Raw genomic sequence first — 25,415 nt, forward strand, 5'->3', positions numbered from 1 at the left:
GAGACTATCCAGATTGTTTTCATTAGAGATAAAGCTCAGAGGACAGGTGAAGGTCTTGAATCCTTATTATTAATAAACAGAAAAAAAATAAAAAAGTTAAAATAAACAGAAAAAAAAATAAAATAAATAAGATGACTTAAGCATCTTATCAAGGAGTAGGGGCACCTGGGTGACTCAGCCATTTTAGCATCAGACTCTTGGTTTTGGCTCAGGTCATGATCAGGGTGCTGGGATGGAGACTCATATTTGGCTCCCTGCTCATTGGAGAGCCTGTTTCTCCCCCCCTCTGCCTGCCGCTCCCCCTGCTTGTGCTCTCTTTCTCTGTGTCGAATAAATAAAATCTTTTAAAATGGGGGGGGGGGCACCTGGGTGGCTCAGTGGGTTAAAGAGCCTCTGCCCTAGGCTTGGTTTGGGGTCCCAGGGTCCTGGGATTGAGCCCCACATCGGGCTCTCTGTCCGGTGGGGAGCCTGCTTCCCCCCACTCTCTCTGCCTACTTGTGATCTCTGTCTGTCAAATAAATAAATAAAATCTTAAAAAAAGAAGAAGAAAAAGAAGAAGCAACATTGAAGTAAACTTAAGGACTCCACAAGAAAAAACTAGTCAACTCTGAAATTAACTAATTTAAAACTAGAAAAATGGCTACCACTAATAAGTGAAGGAGTTGGTTGGTTGGAAAAAAAAGATTTATGTTTATCTAATGAATCAAAGTGAGGGCTGGGGGTGGTGAACCACATACATACAAAATATTACAGGTCTTGGATAAACTCACAGAAGTGTAAACACGAGGTTGAAGACAGTGTATACTAGTATTTTCTGACAGACGTTGCTGAATTGCCATCCGCGGACGTTATTGGGACTCTGGTCTCCACTAGCACTGAGTGAAAGTGATCGTCTCCCGGTTCCACAGAAGTGCAGTTTGGTATTATCCATTCTGTTTCAAGTGTGTCATCCTGAGAGATGGAAAACAGTATCCCTGCTTAGGTTGTTAGTGTTTTTTTCTTTTGTGGATTGGGTCTTAGCTAGATGTGGAATCGTTTTGCTCCAGTCCTGAGAAGGAGCAGGAAGCTTTTCTCCTGTTCTCTACATTGTAACACTTTAAGTAACAGCAAACCTGTTGCTCTATAAACGCATGGTAGAATTTCCCTGGGAAACCAGCTGGTCCTAGGCTGTTTGTGTTTTTGAAGTGAGGGTTAGTTCTTTGGGGATGTTCTCGGTTTCTTCTATGGCAATGGAAGTGTCTGGATTTTTGTCATTTCTGGAATTACTTTTGTTATACGTGACACATTTTTTTTCTCTAGGAAGCCATCACTATGATTCATGGTGATTTTTACCACAAAGCATCATCCACAGTTTTGGTCTGCTGCCTCATGACATGGACATCAAGTGGACTCCTGACAGGCTCCTTACCCTTTCTCAGAACAGTGTCCTGTCTCCCATCTCCATCTCCAGCTACCTCATGGGGAGTTCCTGGTAACCTCACCTTTTTCACAGTTGATTGATCTGGGGGTGGGCACCTGACCCAAACTAGGCCAGTCAGAGAATCCTCTCTACAATTTTGGAATTGAGTGGAAAATTTTCCTGTCTTAGTCTGGGCTGGTCTCTCAAACAACAACAACAACAACAATAACAAAACTGGGGGAAGTATAACGAGGCCATATTTTTAATCAGGTAACTTGGGGAGCCAGGAGAGCTAGTCACAGAGAGAGGAAGGCAGAGTGAACAGATCTGAGAGGGAAGCAGAAAGGAGACAGAATATTACCCAGGAGTCCAGGCAGCTTTTCTAGTCCCTGGAACTAGCATCCTGACTCCAGTTTCTTGGGGCCTGATTGCATTCCTTCCTGTGGGTTCTAGGAGATATTCTCCCATTTGCTTTACAAACTTCTCTGTGTATTCAGCTCACCTAGGTGATTTCTTTCATGATACTTTAAAATGAAAGCTCTCTTATTATTCAGTTCTGATCCCCAATGCCCTGCTTTTAAGCTTGTTGGGGCAAGACAGTTCGTTCCATCCTCCCAGGTCATTATAGTCCGTCTTGAAGGCTATAGTCATGCCTTCCCTTGTCCTATGTATCCACATCCTCATCATCCTTAAGAAGTAAGTCCCTGTTCCTGCCATAAAATTTTCCTAACTATTCCAGACCTTCTTGATTTCTCCTTTCTTTGGATGTCCGTGTACCATTTGTAAATTTGGGGAAAAACTAAAAAAAAAAAAGCATTTGCCCAGCTATGCCAAATAACACCCAAAGTCTTTTCCAACTCAAGTGCCTGACTTTCACGCAGAATCATATGGTTTTCCTGCTTCTGCAGTGTGAAATTTCCACAGCCCAGCCTCGTGGTTACGAGCTCGTGAATATGTTCAGGACTCCATCTGCTATTAGTTCAGTATTTCATTATTTAAAGCACAATTTGCAACAAAACCGATTCTGCCCAAGGGAAGCTTGCAACATAAATTCCATGACACTTCCCTTAAAATTGGAAAAAGAAAATGATTATACTTTATAAGCATAAAAGCTGAGTATACAGAAAGTTCATCAATACATTCACCGGATAAACAAGTTGTGGTATATTCTTAATTGAACACCTGACAACAAGAAAAAAGAGTAAACTATTGATAATATGCAATAACATGGGTGAATTTCAAAATCATTACGTTGATTGAAAGAAGCCGGTCATAATATATATGAGGACGTATTGTGTCATTCTGCATAATGTTCAAAGACAGAAAAAAGTAATCAATGGCGGGTAGAAATCAGAACGGGAGTTACTTCTGGAGGATACTGAATGGCAAGGGACATGAAGTACCTTTCTGGGGTGAAGGAAAACTTAGGACTCTTCAGTGAGTACTAGGGCAAAGGGCTGTATACAAAAAGAAAAGTTTATCAAGTTGTATACATTTTCCTGTATGTTAAGAATTTCTTAATTTAAAAAAGGATGCAAATTTTTAGTTACCAGAGGTGGCTTCAAATCAAAACAGGCACACACAGACTGTCTTCAGCTTCTGTAAACCTCTTCTGTTTCTAAAACTGGCTATACAGCGTCTCTCCTCCTATCGCTTTTCAGTTTTGTGAATATACACCCAGGGATATATTATGTATATATAAAAAATACATTATTTCTTCCTTTTAACACAATGTTCTTCTTCTTTTTACACAAATGGTAGTACACTGAAGGTTGTTTTGCATATTGCTTTTCTCACTTAAGAGTAGATCTTAGTAATGAGATTTTTGAAAGAATTCCATTGTATGGCTTAACTCATCGTAAGGGAAATGTATGCCAAAATCAAATAAATATATCAGCTTAGGGTCGCCTGGGTGGTTCAGTGGGTTAAAGCTCAGTGGGTTAGAGCCTCTGCCTTAAAGACTCAGGTCATGATCCCAGCATCCTGGGATAGAGCCTCTGATCGGGCTCTCTGCTCAGCAGGGAGGCTGCTTCCTCCTCTCTCTCTGCCTGCCTCTCTGCCTACTTGTGATCTCTGTCAAATAAATAAATAAAATCTTTGAATAAAAATAAATATATCAGCTTGGCAAACAAAGATCAAAAAGTCTGATAACATAATATATTGCCAAGGGTACTGGGAAATAGGAACCCTCATACGGGGGCGCCTTTGTGGCTCAGTCGATTACCTTTGGCTCAGGTCATAATCCCGGAGTTCCGGGATCAAGCCCCATGTCAGCTCCTTGCTCACTGGGGATTCTGCTTCTCTTTCTCCCTCTGCTCTTCCTACCTTTCTCCCAGTTACCCCTCCCCATCCACTCATGTTTGTGCCCTCAAAATATCTTTAAAAAAAAAAAATCCTCATACATTGCTAGCAGAATATACATTGATACTTCCCATGGAGGGCAATTATCAAATTCAAAAGACACATATTCTTGGATTAAGCAATTGAGTCAGGTTGAGCACATTACATTTGCTGAACGGTTGCTTCAATTTCCTTTCCTGTGAGCTAACTGTTCATATCTTTCTCCACTTTTCTATTAGGGTATTATTGTTGTTTCCCCTTGATCTGTAGGCGTTCTTTATAGATTAGGGAAATACACCCTTGGTGAGATATGTTGCAAAATTGTTACCATTTTGTCATTTGTTTTTGACTAGTGCTGTTTTTCTGTCCTGCAGCAATTTATTTTAAACAGTTGAAATTATCAATCGTTCTTGGACTTTCCCTAGCATGAGATTATTTTTTTCAGTCTCAGCAGATTTCTTCTTAAAATGTTTAGGATTTCATTTTTTACATTTAAGACTTTGATTCACTAGAAATGTATCCTTTCGTAAGGTGTGAGATGCAATTATCTTCTTCTGTGGATGGCTACCCAGTCGCCTTAAACTCTTCTTTCCTTACTGATTTGAAATTATTGTACATTCAAGACACAGGAAATGGAAAATGCACAAGTAGAAAATGATTACAAAGAGCTAATTTACAGGAAACTTAAAAAACAGGTATATGAAGCAATGCTCAACTCCCTTGGTCATGAGAGGGATGCAAATCAGAATAATAATGACTGTTTGGGGCACCTGGGTGGCTCAGTCAGTTGGGCATCTGCCTTCGGCTCAGGTCATGATCCCGGAGTCCAGGAGTCCCGGGATCCAGTCCTGCATCGGGCTCCCTGCTCAGTGGGGAGCCTGCTTCTCCCTTTATCCCTCAACCCGCTTGTGCTCTCTCACTTTTTCTCAAGTAAATAAATACAATTAAAAAAAAATGACTGGCAAAAATTAAACTGGATTTGATGGTGGGTGTGGAGTAGTGGGCTGATGTAACATAGGAAGTCACATGTACTCATGCAGTCATTCTAGAAAGCAGTCCCTTCATGTGTATGTGTGTCCTAGGACTCAGTGGTTCTCACCTGAGCATATGTCTCCCAGGCATTTTCACACAGACCCAAAAGGGGATATGAGTGTGTTCATAGTTGCACTGTGGGGTGGGGGGTGGGGGAGCAAGAGGTATTATGAGTGTTCATCACTGAGAGAATAGGAAAACGTGCTACTATAGATTAGTACTCTAAAGTTGTAAACCAGTGGGGCACCTGGATGGCTCAGTTGGTTGAGCGACCAACTCTTGATTTCAGCTCAGTTCATGATCTCGGGGTCAGGAGATAGAGCCCCTCGAGTTAAGCTCTGAGCTTAACAGGGAGTTTGCTTGAGATACTCTGAGATCCCTCTGCCCTCTCCTCTGCTCTCTCTCTCAAATAAATATTTTTAAAAAAGTTATAAACTGGTGTATTACTACACACAGCAAACATGGGTGGATCTTAAAAATACGACGTTGAGTGAAAAAGAAACAATGAGATGTATAATAATAAATTTACTATTAAAAATATATGCATATAAAACCACATATTTACAAAGTCACATAGAAACAAAAAGTGAAACATTATAATTTCTGTCACTGGAGATAAGGAATGATAATAAGGTGAAATTTCAGAGAGGGGCAGGGGAGAGAGAGATAGAGAAGAGTCATCAATGATGACAATGGGCCACAAACCAAGTATGAGTAATTCAATCTTCTTTGCCCGAATTGAAAACCAAACCAAACCAAACTCAAGGTTACCAATAATCCCCGTTTTGCCAAGTGCAGGAATCATCTCCCTGTCCTCATCATACTAGACTTGGTAACATTCAACAGATAGTTGACAAGCCACTTTCTAAGATCCTATTACTCTTCTACTTAAAATTTTCCAATGGCTCTGGTTTCAAGTATAATAAAATCCCAACTGGTTACAACATTCCATGTAAGAGGACTCCTATCTCCCTCTCAGATTTGTCTCTTCTATCTGTCCCCCCTATTCTGACCTTTCTTCTAACTCACCAAGTTTGTTCCCTTCACAAACTTTGCACTTGCTTTTCTTTCTCTGTTATATTCTTCCTTTGGATCTTCCCAAAATATTCTGGTCTTGACTCAAATGTGTCTTCCTCTGACAAGACTAACATAAGAAGGATTAACAGAACATTGAACTGTGGTCCATTTTACCTTTCTATGTTTTCACTGCTATTGCCAATTAAGCTTTCTTCAATTGTTAACTCCAAAAGGCAACCATCTTACCACATTCATTTTGAGGAAGATGGGAAACAAGAATCTGGGGACAGCCCTTCTGTTCTGTCTCTAGGATATAACACTAAAGGAGAAGCACTAAACAGTGGGGTTGGTTTTTACCTTTTCTATAAGTATATGTCTCCACAGGTGCAAGATTACTGTACCCTGGGTTGAACATTAATCTTCAGCACAAGATTTGAGAGTCTGTTAAATTATAAAATTGTTGTGCTGAAGATGTTGTGGATAGTAATTTTTCATGAAAAGGGTATGAGCAGCTTGATCTCACAGGAATTTTGTATTTGTTGTATATTTTATATAAGAAAAACAAAATGCCTGATCTTATAGAATTATAGTTAAATAATGTGAATATCTTAGATATCTTTGATAATCTAAGATTTAAGGGATGCCTGGGTGGCTCAGTTGGTTAAGCGGCTGCCTTCAGCTCAGGTCATGATCCCATCGTCCTGGGATTGAGTCCCACATCGGGCTCCTTGCTCAGCAGCGAGCCTGCTTCTCCCTCTGCCTCTGCTGCCACTCTGCCTGCCTGTGCTCTCTCTCTCTCTCTCTCTCTGACAAATAAATAAATAAATAAAATCTTTTTAAAAATCTAAGATTTAAGACAAAGATATTCTGACTTTGCACTCAAGAGGAGTTGACTTTGACCTCTTCGCATCCTCCTCAAAGGCCCTTACTATTGAACAAGAGTATTTAGGATTTCCCAAATTCCCAAGGTACAGCATAGATAGACATGCTGTACCCCTAAAAAGTCCCCAAAGCAACAGAATTAATTTTTCCTCACCTATTCAGTCTCTAACTGCTAAGGTGGCTATCCATTTCAAACCGGTGATTGCAACCAGTGAGAAGCTGAAATCAATTTTAAAGGTCTAAGCAGCATTTTTTTAAAAATGAAATAGGCTACAACAGAATTTAATTGGGTTGAAAGTATCAGGGCACCTCACTAATCCTTATTCAAGGCTCAAGTTCAGGAGGGAGAGCTGATATACGAGCAGGTATCTTATTGGAATTTCTGGGTGAAATTTTTGGACAGATAACATTGTACAGTCTAATTTTATTTCTCACAACTACTTGTGATTTATGAAATTATATACAGGGAACTTTATTGCTGATAGAAAAATCCAGACTTTTCAACTGAGTTCCAATGAAGGACTTAAAGTATGTTTGGGGGAAAGGCATGTCATCATTTATGATGTATGTATGCACTAAACATATGGTGTGTGTGTTTGTGTGTGTGTGTGTTCTATTTATTAACCAAATCAGTGTAAATTGTTCCAAAGAAGTTGCTTTATTATCAGAAGGAAAAGAAATAATAAAGTGAAAAATACAGGAACTGTGTTCAGGTGTAGCTGCTAGATTTGGAAGTGCAGTGAAAAGACTGAGAAAAAAAATCTTCCTTTAATAATCAGAAAATAGGCTTTACATTTCAAAGGAGAAAAGGGTAATGCATTTCTGGCAAAGGAAAGATGAATATCTTCAAAATTAGGGGACATGTGAAAATATAACATGTAAGTCCCTAAAATAAGTTCTTAAGGAAAAAGGCATAAAGTTATTGGCACAATTTCTCAGTTGCTTCACAAATATTAATGAAAAAGACAATCTTTATGTTTAGTTGTGGCAGAAGAAAAATGGTTCGCACTAAGTGCTAAGAAACTGCTTCCTCCAATATGTTGGTGCATATGTTTTTGGTGGCAAAGAGGCTGATAAATTCAAAGCTATGATTCCTGGCAATAGCATAGTATCAACTCAATTATCACAGAACACTGAGAAGAATCAATGATTATCATGCAGTTACAGTCCAACTTGATGGGAGTACTAATACTGCGAGTTGTCTAATACTTTTACACCAGATATGTGTAGCAAGCCAATTTTATAGAGGAGTTATTTTCTGTATGGAGAAAAACATACTCACAATAAGAGAACAGCACTTAAGTCAATAAAAAACCTTTATACAGTTTATAATGGATAAAATATGTTATCCATTATATTAATGGATAATAATATAATGCACAAAAACCTTTATAAAATTTGTAATAGAATTGCAAGTGCTGGGACAACAAATATGGTCAGGAAATTGTAGATATACAAAAGAATTATTGAAAACTACTAAAAACAGAAGACAATTTGAAATATTAAATGAAAATAACAGTAAGATTCATTTGGTTTTCAAAACCTTAAGTAATTGAATTAAAGTTGATGTTCTATGAAGAGAATAAATTGATGTGGCTTAGGACCTCATTTACACAGAAAAATGATTGCCATACATGAAATTTATATTATGTTGGATTAAGATTAAAGATATTACTGCTAAGAAGAAAGTGGATTCATGTTACTATCCACAATGCCTATGTGAACTAGGATGTTCAATTTGATTCATTTTAAAAATAAAAAAAGATCAGGCTTAATAGTAGACCAGATGTACATGCGGCATCATCCTCATGCATTCTAGACTGGAGTAAACCTACGAACAGGCAGAGACTTCCATGGCTTTAAATAAAATCTTTACTAATTTGCTTCTGTACCACTTATATTAAGATTGGTTTCCAAATTGTATTATAAAATACCTTTATATTGTATTAATTTTGTTCTTACTTTATTTTACACAGTTCGTTTTGTATAGCTTGTATTTCAAGACATGTATGTGTGTGTATCCCGGGTTTCAGTGTAGAATCTATTTCTCACTGTGAGTTGTGGTTCAAAAGTCGGAAAAACACTCAATGCTTTAGAAGTTAGAAGAGGACTTTGGAAGAGTAACACACCTGCAGAAGGATCTGGCCCATAGACCACCTCTTTGCTGTCTGAGCTAAACTGTGGATGATACTGACTATGCATTCTATATGAAGTATAGAATTTACTTTGTAGGTAAGTTGCAGCTAGGACTAATACTGACATGATAAAAAGTGTTTTAGGGACACCTGGGTGGCTCAGTCAGTTAAGTGTCCTACTCCTGATTTCCGCTCAGGTCATGATCTCAGGGCTGTGGGATTGAGCTCGACGCTTCACGCCCCCACCCCAGCTCTGTGCTCAGTGCAGTTTGCTTCGAATTCTCTCGCTGTCTCCCTCCCTCTCAAACAAAATTTTAAACAAAAACAAAAAACTTGTTTTAGAAGCATTGATATAGTCCCACTGCAAGACTGGCAGGAAGAGAATGGAGACAGAAAGTTTACTTAAATGCTGCTAAAACAACCTAGAAATGAGACCACTAGCGCAGAAGCAAAATGGGAGCAACTGCAGAGAAGATAAGGGAGATAAAACGGCGCGCCAAGGAAAAATGATAGCAATTTAGAGCTGGGAGGGACCTTTGGAGACATCCATCCCATCAGTATCTTCATACAATTAGTAAAAGTAACAGTAAAAAATTTTGAGAATTTGTCTATGACGTCATACTGACCTAATCAAATAGTCCTCAGTAGGTGTTAAACATTGTTAATCCGGTTAATGAAATCAAAAGAAGGCATGAGTTCTCTTCAGGATGCAGAGGGCGGGCCCTCGAATTTGCTTGCTATTTAATGGATTAAAATGGGCAATAACTCCGGTCCTTTTAAATCTGAATTCCAATTAGTTTACCACAGGTGTGCCTACAAGGCTTCCCCCGTCAAGGCTCCCCTCCAGCCCGAAATGGGTCGTGGAGCCTTCTACTTTCAGAGAGTATGTTCCCTAAAGTACCACCAAATCCTCCGGAGACATTTTCTGTTAATTTCGACAGTTTATGGACGAGCCCAGAACTATTCCTTTACTGTACTCGTTCAATCACCCAACTTCAAAACGGTATTGAGCATTTTACGACCGTGCCACACACCGTCCCCACCGCGGCCGGGCGAGAAGAACAGGAGCCGGTCTAGGAAAGGGAGGCCTGTGGGAGTCAGTGGGGCGCTCTGCGGAAAGAAGCCGCAGGGCGAGTCCGGCTGCAGTTAGCCATTTCCTTTCTTTCCCCGACACTTCACAGGCTGCGGGGCGCTGGGCGGGCAGGCACCGCGGCTGGTCCTCGCGTCCGTCACCCCTTTCTCCGTATCCGCCTCGAATAACCTGCTTGACAACCCCGATTCTCTAGAGCCGAGGGCGGGAGGCGTGTGCCGGGGACGGGATCCAGCGCCATGATTAGGTCAGTCCCAGGCACATCCAGACGCTCGCTCCTAGCTGAGCCCCACATGCGTCGCGGGTTTCCGGGTGCTAGTGGGAAGCTCGGGAAACCCCAGACCCCTCCCTTTTAGGAAGGGCTCAGACGGCGTCTCCGTTTCCAAGGAAACTGGCCCTGCCATAACGTCACTTCCGCTGACCTGTCTGGACTCCAGACTGTTGAGAGGAAAAGAGGAAAACTGAGCCACAGCCACGACGGTGGACGCGAGCGTCTCCTGTCTGCGCATGCGCCCGCTCAGCGGCCTGCTTCTATTTATGTGGGGGATCCAACATGGCGGCTGCGGCGACCCTGGCGATGGCGGTGGAGCCCATCAGAACATAGTGGCGGGGAAGGGGGCACGGTCCGCACTCACGGTGGCGTCGGCAGAGACGACTGAGGGCGGTGGAGGGAAGAAAAGCGACGGAAAGCAAAAGGAAGGGCGGGCAGGCAGACAACTCGGCGTAGAACCGAGCGCCGGCTCGAGCGAAGGCAGAGGGCCAGAACAGTGGGGATGGCGGAGCCACGCAGAGTAGCGTTTATTAGCCTGTCACCGGTGAGGCGGCGCGAGGCCGACTACCCGGGGGCGGAACGCGAGCCCGAATACCCTCGCGAGCCCCCCCGGCTGGAGCCGCAGCCGTACCGCGAACCGGCCCGGGTGGAGCAGCCGGCCCCGCGGGAGGCTGCCCCCCGGTCGGACGCGCAGCCCCCGCCGCGGGAGAAGCCGCTCCCCCAGCGCGAGGTCAGCCGCGCCGAGCCGCCCATGTCGCTGCAGCGGGAGCCCCCGCGGCCCGAGCCGCCGCCGCCGCCGCTCCCTCAGCTGCACTTGCAGCCGCCCCCGCCACGAGAGTCGGCTTCCCGGGCCGAGCCGCAGCAGAGGCCGCCGAGGGAGACAGTGCGCCTGGAGCTAGTGCTCAAGGATCCCACCGACGAGAGCTGCGTGGAGTTCAGTTACCCGGAGCTGCTGCTGTGCGGAGAACAACGGGTACAGAAGATTCTCCCTCACCCCCCAGACCCTGGGAGCCTCAGGACTCATCCGCTTCTCCCAGTGGTTCGCACCTTCCGACGCCCGCTTTGCGCGTCTCGGGTCTCCTGGGAGGGTGGGCTGGAGGGGGCAGGGGCCGGACGGGTGGACCAGTGGTTGGTGCTGCTTTTCCCCTGCTCCCCTGGGTTGGCCAAGACTCCCACCCTGCTCTACACCCCCCGCCCCCTCGCCTCGTGCGCCCGCTCCAGATGCCGCTCGGAGCCGGTTTTCCTCTGCACCTTTCCAGACCTCAGAATTTACGCCTTTCTGCTCCCCGCACAGAATTTGGGGGCTCGGCAAGTTACGTGGCTGGGTTTTCCTTGTGGAGCTCCAGCAGTCGTTCCAGTAGAAAGGAAGAGAAAACCTTGGGGGACACGCCCCCCATCCGAAGCAGGGAGATAGTGTAACCCCCTCCATATCCTCCTCCTCTTCATCACTATTTGTTATGCTTGGCGCTGAGATGTGCTTGTGAGCGTGGGGTGTTTCTCTTAATTTAGAAGTGTATTTGAAAATAAAAATTTTCAGACTAAGGATTCCACTCTAGGAATGAAGAAGAAGCGGATTAGTTATTTGGTTACTTATTTTTCTCTCTCACCTTGGTATTGGTACACCTACTTAGCGTTGTTTTCTCTAGAGTTTGTTTTTACTGTAATTGAATGGGAAGGTGTCTCCTGTTTTATATGGCGCCTGCCGTCATACTCTCTTATTTGAGTGTATACCATTAGTTTATAGGTCTAGGTTGGAGGATGTTGCACTAGCCATTGTAATTTTTGGAGACCGATGAAACACAGCTTTGAATTTTTAGGAACTGGTTGCAAATATATAGGTATGCCTTTGGTGGAACCGGTGAACAGTGATAGGAGGGAGGTTTGTTAGTAATTGTAATTTTTATTGTAGGTTTTGGTGATCTTTAGAAGTAAACTAGAGAGGGAAATGATAGAGTAACAGTAATAAGAGAACAGTTTCCTCTGTTGTTTAGAGATTATGCTCTTAGGTTTTGCTCTAGCACAGGTCTAATGGACTCCAGAAGTCATTTGTTTTGTTTTCATTCTCAATTATCTTTGTACTTTGATGATTCTTAAGTTTAAAAATAATCATATTAAACAACGTCACTGGATTTTGTTTATTTTAAGGCCAATTAATCTTTTGATCATTATTTACAAATACTGCTGTGTGGCCAAATCACTACTAAATGTTTGCAATCACAATGAATTGTTAAGGGTAGAGATCATTTTGGCCATTTTCACAAACATTTTGTCCTTCAGACTCACTTTAGTGCCACTACTATTTATAAATGTGATGTTAGTTTTTTTCCCAAAAGCATTTTGAAAATACTAGATTGGAGCATTTTTCAAATTGTATTTGATCTAATCCAAGTGGGTTTGCAGTTTTACTCCCTAACTTTCTTTATAAATTACAGATGAAAAGCATCATCTTTGGGTAAAAGTACATTATGGTAGCCAACATTTACTGAATTCTTCCTATGTGTGTGCTATACACAGTTCTAAGTAAGGTGTATGGCTTACGTAATTTATTAGTTCAGCAGTGCTCCTTGAGATTGGAACCATTATCCCCACTTTACAGATGAGGAGGCTAAGGCACAAAGTGCTTGTACGTAATTTTATCAGTACTTCTTTCTGTACCAGTACCAATTCTTAGTAAAACAAAATTTCTTAAAATTGTATAGTTTAAATTTGGAGGATCCTGCCAAAATGAACTAAAATTAGAGTTATAGTAGAAATACAGAGATTTCTGTTATCCTCTTAATGCTATGATATTCATGCCATGATTAATAATAGATATGTACCGGGACACCTGGGTGGCTCAGTGGGTTGGGCCACTGCCTTCGGCTCGGGTCATGGTCCCAACGTCCTGGGATCGAGTCCCACATCGGGCTCCTTGTTCTGTGGGGAGCCTGCTTCTCCCTCTGCCTCTGCCTGCCACTCTGTCTGCCTGTGCTGGCTCTCTCTCTCTCTGACAAATAAATAGATAAAATCTTTAAAAAAAAATAGATATGTACCTTTTAATTATGACAAAAAAGTTAAATTTGACACCCTTTCTTGCTAATCTGATAATATCAGAACTACTAGTTTCATATGATAGGAGAAAGATAAATAATTCAGTTTCATTTTTCTGTTTATACTATCAACTTAGAGGTATTTTGGTCGAATTTTCTTGTATATTCAGCTATATATCACTTGTATTCTGAACAAAAAAAAACCCCATTGTTTATACAATGCATCTTTGCGACCGAGTATTACCATATTTACTAATGATTACTCCCAATGAACATATTTATTACATGAGGAATTGTAGAAAATATTTCTCTAAATAAAGTTGTCATATTTCCATGAAAGGAAATCCTAGTAGTAGAAACCAACAAAAAACTAAATGAGATCACCAGAATTGATCTGCTGAGTGGCAATTCCCAAATTTGGTTTTTCTTCCCCTCAAGGAGAGTCTAGTTATTTTTAAGGATGTTATAATATTTTCAAAATAGTCTAAACTTTGAGTTGTTGGAATTGAACAACTTGTTACAGAGTTTGAGTAGAAAGGGGAGAGAAGGAGATGGTATAAAATGAAAGAAAAAAGATTCTGAATTTTGAAATAGCCATCTGTCACTGAATTAAGATTTTAGTTGATAGGTATAGGTATAAATCTGTCACATGTGAATACCACCTATATTGGGGTGCATTTAAATCACCCCCCTTCATAAATGTGAGTAGTAAAACCCAGGTTAACTGAATGCAATCAGAATTTTTTGTATACTCTTATTATTATTATTTTTTAATGAGGAAAAGCACAGTTAACTAAGTATGCTGGCAAGAACAAAACCCCTTCTTGTCAGGTTGTAAGGACACAGGTTAGCTAAACTTTTAACCTTGTTCTCTCTCTAAGCTACTAAGCTCTGATGTAGTTGAAGATGATGACTGGGGCACTGCCATCATCTCTATCCTCAAAGATTAATTTGTTCACCATTTCTGGCTAAAGAGAAATAGCACAGTTGAGTAATAAGTTCTGGCAGTAATTGATATGCAAATAATTTTTGTTTGACTCGTAGTAAATCAGAGAATCAGTTAACCAGAACATCCACTTGTGAATGTGATTAATTGAGCATTTACTATAAAAAGAATAAGTGATTATAGTGTCAGTGTAGTTATACTGTTCGAGAATTCTGTGCTATTCCATTGCTTGTCATATTGCATATTTTTGATAACATCTGAAGGATCTGAAGATGGTATTAATGAGTTAATATCAAAGGACAAAATTATAATGTTATTGCCTATGGGTAGTTGGCAATTTTGATATTTGCTGATTTGTGGATTATCTTTTCACATGGAAAACATAAAGCTCACTTAGAGCCTTGATTGTGGGTATTTCTTAACTGTGAGAGAAAGTGAGTCATTTTTCTTAACTCTGTTTTTATAGACTGTAAAGAGTAAGAGATTTACTCTTGATTCCTCTATAAAGTCTATACAGAATGTTATAATGGCATTTAAGGTAATTGTTATTAAAAAATATATGTCCGTGTGTTTACACTTCACATATAAAATGGGACGACAGCTCAGTAATAAGACCTTGTATTTGGACTTCAGTGACATGAAGCAACAGTTGATAATGTCAAGGCATGGTGGTTGCACACTGTCCTTTAGTCTTAAGGCTATCTCTTGAACATACCTAGTATTTATTTTATTATCTGTCTCTTCCCCCTGATTTATTTATTCCTTTCATGTCATATATATTTATTCCACTGGTAACTCCGACTGGGATAAAGGATTTTGTAAATATATTACTTATTACAGTAGTTAATTTAAAACATTGATTCTAAGATTAATTTTTTTAAGCTTTAAGAATATCCCTTTAGGGTGACCTCGGTGGCTCAGTTGGTTGAGCAACTGCTTTCAGCTCAGGTCATGATCCTGGAGTCCCAGGAGGAGTCTTGAGTCCTGCATCGGGCTCCCTGCTCAGCAGGGGCTCTGCTTCTCCCTCTGACCTTCCCCCTCTTATGCTCATTCTCATGCTCTCTCTCTCTCTCAAATAAATAAAATCTTCAAAAAAAAAAAGTATCCCTTTATTCTAATACTTTAGGTCTGATGAATTGTTTTGTATTCATTCTATTCATATTTTTCTGTCATATTTTTAGACTAATCGTATCTCAGCTTTCATATCCAGGATGAAGTGTATCAGTTCCAAAGTGTGCAGATCTTTGTCCCCTCTGCATTTTTTTTCTTCAGGTTCAGCCAAACCTTTATCCAGTATTTCAGTTTTAATATTCTTTATTTTTAATTACTTGAAGATGCTACTTCATAAAACCACCTAGCCAAGATTAACTTTCTAGTCAGTTGTCCATAATTAGATACAAGTAGCATTTTTATTCATATGCAGCTCCTTGTTTTCCCTTTTTTGTATTGAAAACCTGTGTGTGTATGAAAGGTGTCTGCTAAAATAGTAAACTTGAATAAAGGTTGTGATTTACCTTCTTGTTTGTTTTAGTAAATAGATGGTAAATGTGGGATCCTAGCTGTGTGTGTGGTTTTTTAAAACCATGTATTATGATAAACTTTCATTCTCCCCTGCTAGAAGGAAGCCACAGGAATGTAATCTATTTGCAGCTTTCAGTTTTCTGGCTTTAAGAGAAGTATGTACTCCCTGAAGGAATACTGATGGACAAAAAGGAGGTGATGTAGACCGAGGTGTTGATGCTGGGCCTCAGCAGAAGGCTATAGCAGCTGCAGATACCCTCGTGGTAGCGAGGGCAGATGGTTCAGGATTGATGTTGGTTAATAACCTGGAGAGCCTTTGAGAAGCATTTCCTGACCAAAGCAGTTATTTTGAGGGGGAAGATCTCAAACCAGAGTTATAAGTGGGATTTTCATTTTTACCTAACTTTTCTTGGGGAATTTTTGGCCTTTTTATTTTGGATGGGGTGACCATAGATCATTTTGTAGGAGGAGACAATTTGATTTGTTGAGTTATGAACCAACGAAAAACTTGAGAGTGTGTAAGAATCCATTGAAACTGCAAGTATTTTTGCTACGAACCAACATTTCTTTCTAGTTACTTTTAATGTGTCTAACTTATTTGTTTTTTTTTTTTTTTAAGATTTTATTTATTTATTTGACAGAGATCACATGTAGACAGAGAGGCAGGCAGAGAGAGGGGGAAGCAGGCTCCCCGCTGAGCGGAGATCCTGATGTGGGGCTCCATCCCAGGACCCTGAGATCATGACCTGAGCCGAAGGCAGAGGCTTTAACCCACTGAGCCACCCAGGCGCCCACTAACTTATTTGTTAATATTTGGAAAATTTGACTCTAATTATTAAATTTAAGGATGCATTCAACTCTGGTTAAAGTAATATTAATACTTACATTTCTTTTCCTATTTACTTTGAATCAGAAGAAGCCCATTCACACAGAAGACCCATTTAATGATGAACATCAAGAGAGGCAAGAAGTGGAAATGTTGGCTAAGAAGTTTGAAATGAAATATGTGAGTATAATATATTCTTTGTTTAGATAATTTTATCTTACTGACTTTTTTTTCCCCCCTCTTGGTGACTGGTTGGGAAGGCTTATAATATCCATTGCCCACCTTATTTTGTTCTCATAAATTGAACCCAAATAAATGGTTAGACAAAGATTTTGATAGGTTTGTGGTGGCTATAATAGTAACCGTCATTTATTATACCCCTTCTAGAGCCCAGGAAGCTTGCTTAACATATGTTATCTTCCATCCTTCCTTCCTAAAACTACATAGTAAGTAATATTGACCACATCTTACAAACGAAGAAACTGAGGCTCTGAGCTCAAGGTCACACAATGGCAAGAACCAGGCTGCATAGCCAGGTCTGTCTACCTCTAATCCTTTGCCTTTTCTGCCATTGAGAAGGCTGCTTTAATTCCTTTGGTGTAGTATTTCTTAAGCCTTCCTGCCTCTTTTGAGTTTAAGAAAATGAACATGTATATTTCTAGCATACACATTCTGGGATCGGAATCAATCAGCAGCAGCATGAAATTTCTTTGAAAGTATCTTGTTTACCTTAAACATTCATGTACATTTTATACCCTATGCCATAAGTAGATTGATACTTGTTTTAATACAAAAGTGAATTCTAATTATTTGCTTAACATTTTTCTCACATTTTCTAGCATAATTGAGTTTATAGGAAAGCTCCCTCCCTCCCCATCTTTATCCTATGGCTTTATTCCGTGGCACTTTACTAAAATATAACTCATGAAAAGAAAGACCCCTTCTGGTTCCTGTCTGAGCATTGGGAAGTATCTCACAGAGATAGGAAGTCAGCTCACACTAGCCCTGTCATTCTCGTTATCCTCCCCATGCAACTGGGATCTTGGTTGATAGGTGTTGGCTCCTTGTGCTAATGAATCTGTTTGGGGTTGGGGAAATGTATGAGAATACTTTGGAATGTAGGTCAGGTTGTAGGCCATACTTTGCCATCTACAAATTGTTCTTTGGTAAAATTATTTAACCTTTTTGGGCCCCAGTTTTCTTATTTTGAAGATGTTTCAAGTCTTCTGCCTTTATATTCTGTGACTATATAAAAATTTTAGGGATGGACTGGTGGGTGTTTTGATGGAAAGAGTAGCAAAAGTTGTTACTTAAATTGTAGTGTTTAATTACAATAAAATGTTTTCAAGTTATAAATCCTAATGTACTATGGCTTTTTCTTTTTCTTTTTTTTTTAAAAGACTTTATTTATTTATTTGACAGAGAGAGAGAGATCACAAGTAGGCAGAGAGGCAGGCAGAGAGAGAGAGGGAAGCAGACTCCCTGCCGAGCAGAGAGCCCGATACAGGGCTTGATCCCAGGACCCTGAGATCATGACCCGAGCCGAAGGCAGAGGCTTTAACCCACTGAGCCACCCAGATGCCCCGCCCGGCTTTTTCTTTTTTAAGATATTTGTTTTTAAGTAATCTGTACACCCAGCGTGGGGTTTGAACTTATGAGCCCAAGACGAAGAGTCACATGTTCTATTGACTGAGACAGCCAGGCACCCCTATAGCTTTTTTATATAAGTTAATAAATACATTGGTTAAATTTAATGTTTTAACCAGGCAATATATTTTCATGGTTGAGAACTCAAAAATTACAGAGCAAAAAATCTTTCATTCTGTTGTTCACCCACATAATCTCACTTCCTAGAGGCATGTAATGTTTTGGGGGTCCTTTTAGAAATGTTTATGTATATCTATGTATATCTCTGTGTATACATGTATTAGCCCCACCCCCATATCTCTTTACACATTACGGAAGATGCAGTTCTGCTCTTTGCTTTTTTTCTGTTACTCTAACTTGGAGATTTTTTCACATCAGTACAAAGAAAGCTTTTTTATCTCTCTCTCTGTCTTTAGGGCTTCATGGTATTCCATAATATGGACATACCACAGTTTATTTAACCAGTCCCCAGATGATCCAAGTTTCTAAAAATTTGCTCTTAGAAGTAGTACTACAGTAAATTACTTAGTAGCATGGCATTTCACATATTTGCAAGTTTATCTCTTGGACAGATTCCTAGAAGGGGAATTTTTAGGTCAAAAGATTTATGCGTTTATTTAGTTTGGGTATATTTTGCCAAATTACCAGTTCCTAAGTCACCAGTTTCCATTCCCTCCCGCAGTGCATCAGAGTGCTTATTTTTCTATAGGTTTTAAAACTAAGGATTAGAATTGCCCTTTGCAAATGGAAAAATTCCTATCATATGATCCTATAAGTAATGTGATTCAGTATGTGATGTACTGCCTCAGAGTTAGCATTAAATCATCTTGGGGAGCCCTGGAATCATTCTTGGCATGGAAAAACCAATGTTCTGAAGAAGTTGGTTGATGTGTAAAATGGAGCTCCAAATAACTGGGATATCTCCAGGCACTGTCATTGTGCAGGGATAAGATGTTCTTCTTGTTATAATTTAAATTAATGGGCTGTAATTCTTCTGTAGATTTTTATTTTGGCTACTCTCTTATTTCCATTCTAAGCAGGGATTTTAATGTCCTATGTCATGAAGTCTTTATGCCATGAGTATTATAGGATTAAGTATGTATATTATAACAATTAAAGGCATTATATATAACAAATGATTTGGACCTTTGTAAGAAAGCCATCCAGCTAAAAGTGACTGGGACATGATGCTTCATCTAGCTCTAGGCTCTGGGGTGTCACAAAAGACAACTTCTAAACAACTAAGGGTTTTTTGGTGTTCTATATATTTATTTATACTTATGCATATATTATATGCATATTTATATTTTAAGTAAATAGACTTTTAAATATTGCATGTAAAATCTTGCAAAATGTTAACGCACCAATGTTACATTTCCCTTAGAAATTTTTTTTTTGGCAGTGATAAAAAGAGGATTTCATTCTTGGAGGCTTATAAAACATAAAACTAGCCACCTTTTCCTCTTGCTTTTGTTTCCTTCATATTATAATTTAGATGTCTTTGTCATTATTTCTGAAAATCACTTAAGGTTGCTTCTAAGTCATTGTTTCTTGGAACAAGAGGTGCAGTTTTTGGTTAAGTTTTGTGTATAAAAAAAGTGTTTGTGGAGCACCTGGGTGGCTCAGTGGGTTAAGCCTCTACCTTCAGCTCAGGTCATGATCTCAGGGTCCTGAGATCGAGCCCCGCATTGGGCTCTCTGCTCAGCAGGGAGCCTGCTTCCCCACCTCTCTCTCTGCCTGCCTCTCTGCCTACTTGTGATCTGTCTCTCTGTCAAAAAAAAAAAAAAAAAAAGTGTTTGAGCATTTACATTGGACATACAAAGGGGCACGATAGTCGCTTTCTCTTGGAACTTTCCAAATAATTGGGAAAATGAGACATACATATGACTCACAAATGTAGTACCAAGCAGTTGTCTATGGAATTGAAAGACTCTGGGGATTTGAAAGTGTGTAGAAGGGCCAGTTGAGTCTTGACATTTGAAGGAATTTTGGAGACTTTGGTGCAGAGTCGTTGAATGGATTCTTCAGTCTCCTGTGGAACCACATTTCTCTGTAATCCCTGGAATAGTTTTTCTACCCTTTGTAGGATATCCAGTAGATAAGAGGCAGCAACAATGTATTGTAGTGGAAGGAGCACAGGATTATGAGTTAACATAGCTGGATTCTAATCCTGTCTTTGCCATATTAACTAGCTGGGTGACCTTAGTACAGGCTCTTGGCTTTTTTATGGTTTGTATCTGAGGGGAGAACAGTATCTGCTTAGCCAACTTTATATTTATAGCACAGGGGTTTTGTCAACATCAGATGAAAAAATAGATTTTTAATGTCAGAAATATTTAAAGTGCTATCTAAATATGAAATACTGTTTATTTAAACATATTACTCTTGTGGAGAACTGCTTGTGTTCTATACATGTCATAAATTCTTTTTTTTTTTTTTTAAGATTTTATTTATTTATTCTACTGACAGAGATCACAAGTAGGCAGAGAGGCAGGCAGAGAGAGAGTGAGAAGCGGGCTTCCCGCCGAGCAGAGAGACCGATGCGGGGCTCGATCCCAGGACCCTGGACTCATGACCTGAGCCAAAGGCAGAGGCTTTAACCCAGGCGCCCCTCATAAATTCTTTTTAACATAAACATGTATGGGATTTTTTTAACCTCTATTAATTGCCCACCCCATTAATTTTTATCTTTTAGTTTAGTTCAGGCATTCTGTTCCAAATGGCCCTTTTTTTTAGTCCTTCAATCACTATTTACAGGTTCTTCTTAATTATTAGGGTCTTCTTAAAGACCGCAATAAATTATTTGGAATCCTTTAAGAAACTCGTTGGGCCAAAAGTGATGTGGGAGAGTTGTTTGCAAATATCTTCTCCCATTCTGTCAGTTGTCTTTTGGTTTTGTTAACTGTTTCCTTTGCTGTGCTCTCACAAAAGATCACTCATAAATAATCACTGACGATCTTTATTGACTATACTTTACTGTCTAATAGTTCCTTTAGTGTTCTCCAGTTCAGGAGTAACAAAGTCAGATGACCCCAAGATGCTCACCAAACCACCAGTGAAGCAGGCCAGTTGAACAGTAAAGGTGGGGGATTATTTGAACTAGGAGACAGCCACTGCTTAGTTCTAGCCTTTGTCACTTCTCAGGGACCGGGCTTAGGGTTGCCAAATCTTTACATTTCTCAAAAGAAGGCTGAAATATGGATTTTCTTATTTCTTTTCTTACTTTGAAATGTTGGCTTCTAGGGGGCCACATCCAGCTCTAAAGGTCTAGTTGGAGACATTGGTATACTTGCTTCACTATTTTTTTTTCTTATTTAACTCATCAGTCCATCTGTGCCGTTCTCTTCTTCTTCTTCTTTTTTTTTTAAAATTAATCTTTATTTATTTATTTATTTATTTTTATAAACATGTAATGTATTTTTATTCCCAGGGATACAGGTCTGTGAATTGCCAGGTTTACACACTTCATAGCACTCACCATAGCACATACCCTCCCCAATGTCCATAACCCCCCCGCTCCTCCCAGCAACCCTCAGTTTATTTGTGAGATTAAGAGTCACTTATGGTTTGTCTCCCTCCCGATCCCATCCTCTTTCATTTATTCTTCTCCTACCTCCCTAACCCCCCACGTTGCATCTCCACTTCCTCATATCAGGGAGATCATATGATACTTGTCTTTCTCCGATTGACTTATTTCACTAAGCATGATACCTTCTAGTTCCATCCACGTCGTCGCAAATGGCAAGATTTCGTTTCTTTTGATGGCTGCATAGTATTCCATTGTGTATATATACCACATCTTCTTTATCCATTCTGTTGATGGACATCTAGGTTCTTTCCATAGTTTGGCTATTGTAGACATTGCTGCTATAAACATTCGGGTGCACGTGCCCCTTCTGATCACTACGTTTGTATCTTTAGGTAAATACCCAGTAGTGCAATTGCTGGGTCATAGGGTAGTTCTATTTTCAACTTTTTGAGGAACCTCCATGCTGTTTTCCAGAGTGGTTGCACCAGCTTGCATTCCCACCAACAGTGTAGGAGGGTTCCCCTTTCTCCGCATCCTCGCCAGCATCTGTCATTTCTTGACTTGTTAATTGTAGCCATTCTGACTGGTGTGAGGTGGTATCTCATTGTGGTTTTGATTTGTATTTCCCTGATGCCGGGTGGATGTGGAGCACTTTTTCATGTGTCTGTTGGCTATCTGGACGTCGTCTTTGCAGAAATGTCTGTTCATGTCTTCTGTGCATTTCTTGATTGGATTATTGTTCTTTGGGTGTTGAGTTTGCTAAGTTCTTTATAGATTTTGGACACTAGCCCTTTATCTGATATGTTGTTTGCAAATATGTTCTCCCATTCTGTCAGTTGTCTTTTGGTTTTGTTAACTATTTCCTTTGCTGTGCAAAGCTTTTGATCTTGATGAAATCCCAATAGTTCACTTTTGCCCTTGCTTCTGTTACCTTTGGCGATGTTCCTAGGAAGACGTTGCTACGGCTGAGGTCGAAGAGGTTGCTGCCTGTGTTCTACTCAAGGATTTTGATGGATTCCTTTCTCACATTGAGGTCCTTCATCCATTTTGAGTCTATTTTCGTGTGTGGTGTAAGAAAATGGTCCAATTTCATTTTTCTGCATGTGGGCATCCAATTTTCCCATCACCATTTCGTGAAGAGGCTGTCTTTTTTCCATTGGACATTCTTTCCTGCTTTGTCAAAGATTAGTTGACCATAGAGTTGAGGGTCTATTCCTGGGCTCTCTGTTCTGTTCCATTGATCTATGTGTCTGTTTTTGTGCCAGTACCATGCTGTCTTGATGATGACAGCTTTGTAATAGAGCTTGAAGTCCGGAATTGTGATGCCACCAACTTTGGCTTTCTTTTTCAATGTTCCTTTGGCTATTCGAGGTCTTTTCTGGTTCCATATAAATTTTAGGACTATTTGTTCAATTTCTTTGAAAAAAATGGGTGGGATTTTGATAGGGATTGCATTGAATGTATAGATTGCTTTAGGTAGCATAGACATTTTCACAGTATTTGTTCTTCCAATCCAGGAGCATGGAACATTTTTCCATTTCTTTGTGTCTTCCTCTATTTCTTTCATGAGTACTTTATAGTTTTCTGAGTATAGATTCTTAGCCTCTTTGGTTAGGTTATTCCTAGGTATCTTATAGTTTTGGGTGTAATTGTAAATGGGATTGACTCCTTAATTTCTCTTTCTTCTGTCTCTGACACTTTACTGAATTCCTGTACGAGTTCTAGCAGTTTTGGAGTGGAGTCTTTTGGGTTTTCCACATATACTATCGTATCATCTGCGAAGAGTGATAGTTTGACTTCTTCTTTGCCGATTTCGATGCCTTTAATTTCCTTTTGTTGTCTGATTGCTGAGGCTAGGACTTCTAGTACTATGTTGAATAGCAGTGGTGATAATGGACATCCCTGCCGTGTTCCTGACCTTAGTGGAAAAGCTTTCAGTTTTTCTCCATTGAGAATGGTATTTGCGGTGGGTTTTTCATAGATGGCTTTGATAATATTGAGGTATGTGCCGTCTATCCCTACACTTTGAAGAGTTTTGATCAGGAAGGGATGCTGTACTTTGTCAAATGCTTTTTCAGCATCTATGGAGAGTATCATATGGTTCTTGTTCTTTCTTTTATTAATGTGTTGTAGCACATTGATTGATTTGCGGATGTTGAACCAACCTTGCAGCCCTGGAATAAATCCCACTTGGTCGTGGTGAATAATCCTTTTAATGTACTGTTGAATCCTATTGGCTAGTATTTTGGTGAGAATTTTCGCATCTGTGTTCATTAAGGATATTGGTCTGTAATTCTCTTTTTTGATGGGATCCTTTTCTGGTTTTGGGATCAAGGTGATGCTGGCTTCATAAAATGAGTTTGGAAGATTTCCTTCCATTTCTATTTTTTGGAACAGTTTCAGGAGAATAGGAATTAGTTCTTCTTTAAAAGTTTGGTGGAATTCCCCTGGGAAGCCATCTGGCCCTGGGCTTTTGTTTGTTTGGAGATTTTTGATGACTGTTTCAATCTCCTTACTGGTTATGGGTCTGTTCAGGTTTTCTATTTCTTCCTGGTTCAGTTGTGGTAGTTTATATGTCTCTAGAAATGCATCCATTTCTTCCAGATTGTCAAATTTATTTGCATAGAGTTGCTCATAGTATGTTCTTATAATTGTTTGTATTTCTTTGGTGTTAGTTGTGATCTCTCCTCTTTCATTCATGATTTTATTTATTTGGGTCCTTTCTCTTTTCTTTTTGATAAATCTGGCCAGGGGTTTATCAATCTTATTAATTCTTTCAAAGAACCAACTCCTAGTTTCGTTGATTTGTTCTATTGTTTTTTTTTTTGGTTTCTATTTCATTGATTTCTGCTCTGATCTTTATGATTTCTCTTCTCCTGCTGGGTTTAGGCTTTCTTTCTTGTTCTTTCTCCAGCTCCTTTAGGTGCAGGGTTAGGTTGTGTATTTGAGACCTTTCTTGTTTCTTGAGAAAGGCTTGTACCGCTATATATTTTCCTCTCAGGACTGCCTTTGCTGTGTCTCACAGATTTTGAACCGTTGTGTTTTCATTATCATTTGTTTCCATGAATTTTTTCAATTCTTCTTTAATTTTCTGGTTGACCCATTCATTCTTTAGAAGGATGCTGTTTAGTCTCCATGTATTTGTGTTCTTTACAAATTTCCTCTTGTGATTAGTTCTAGCTTCAGAGCATTGTGGTCTGAAAATATGCAGGGAATGATCCCAATCTTTTGATACCGGTTGAGACCTGATTTAGGACCCAGGATGTGATCTCTTCTAGAGAATGTTCCATGTGCACCGGAGAAGAATGTATTCTGTTGCTTTGGGATGAAATGTTCTGAATATATCTGTGATGTCCATCTGGTCCAGTGTGTCATTTAAGGCCTTTATTTCCTTGTTGATCTTTTGCTTGGATGATCTGTCCATTTCAGTGAGGGGAGTATTAAAATCCCCTACTATTATTGTATTATTGTCAGTGTGTTTCTTTGATTTTGTTATTAATTGGTTTATATAGTTGGCTGCTCCCACGTTAGGGGCATAGATATTTAAAATTGTTAGAACTTCTTGTTGGACAGATCCTTTGAGTATGATATAGTGTCCTTCCTCATCTCTTATTTTAGTCTTTGGCTTAAAATCTAATTGATCTGATATAAGGATTGCCACCCCAGCTTTCTTCTATGTCCATTAGCATGGTAAATTGTTTTCCACCCCCTCACTTTAAATCTGGTATCTTTGGGTCTAAAATGAGTTTCT

The 25,415-nt window shown here is 39.8% G+C and overlaps 1 protein-coding gene across 4 annotated transcripts in view; it reads left to right on the forward strand.

Annotated features, from left to right (window-relative positions):
- The first annotated feature begins 10,345 nt into the window (after positions 1-10,345).
- The window catches only part of UBN2 (ubinuclein 2), a 96,105-nt gene continuing 81,035 nt past the window's right edge, over positions 10,346-25,415 (forward strand). For 2 of the 4 annotated variants that reach the window (XM_047694325.1, XM_047694327.1), the window contains exons 1-2: positions 10,348-11,139; positions 16,576-16,668. In XM_047694325.1, coding sequence (XP_047550281.1) covers positions 10,669-11,139; positions 16,576-16,668 — 564 coding nt within the window. In that variant the 5' untranslated portion in view covers positions 10,348-10,668. Of the gene's footprint in view, positions 11,140-16,575; positions 16,669-25,415 lie in introns of all 4 variants that reach the window. The other 2 variants (XM_047694328.1, XM_047694326.1) reach the window with 2 other exon arrangements.

This window comes from Lutra lutra, chromosome 11 (assembly GCF_902655055.1).
Source record: "Lutra lutra chromosome 11, mLutLut1.2, whole genome shotgun sequence".
In the NCBI taxonomy this organism is placed as follows: domain Eukaryota; kingdom Metazoa; phylum Chordata; class Mammalia; order Carnivora; family Mustelidae; genus Lutra; species Lutra lutra.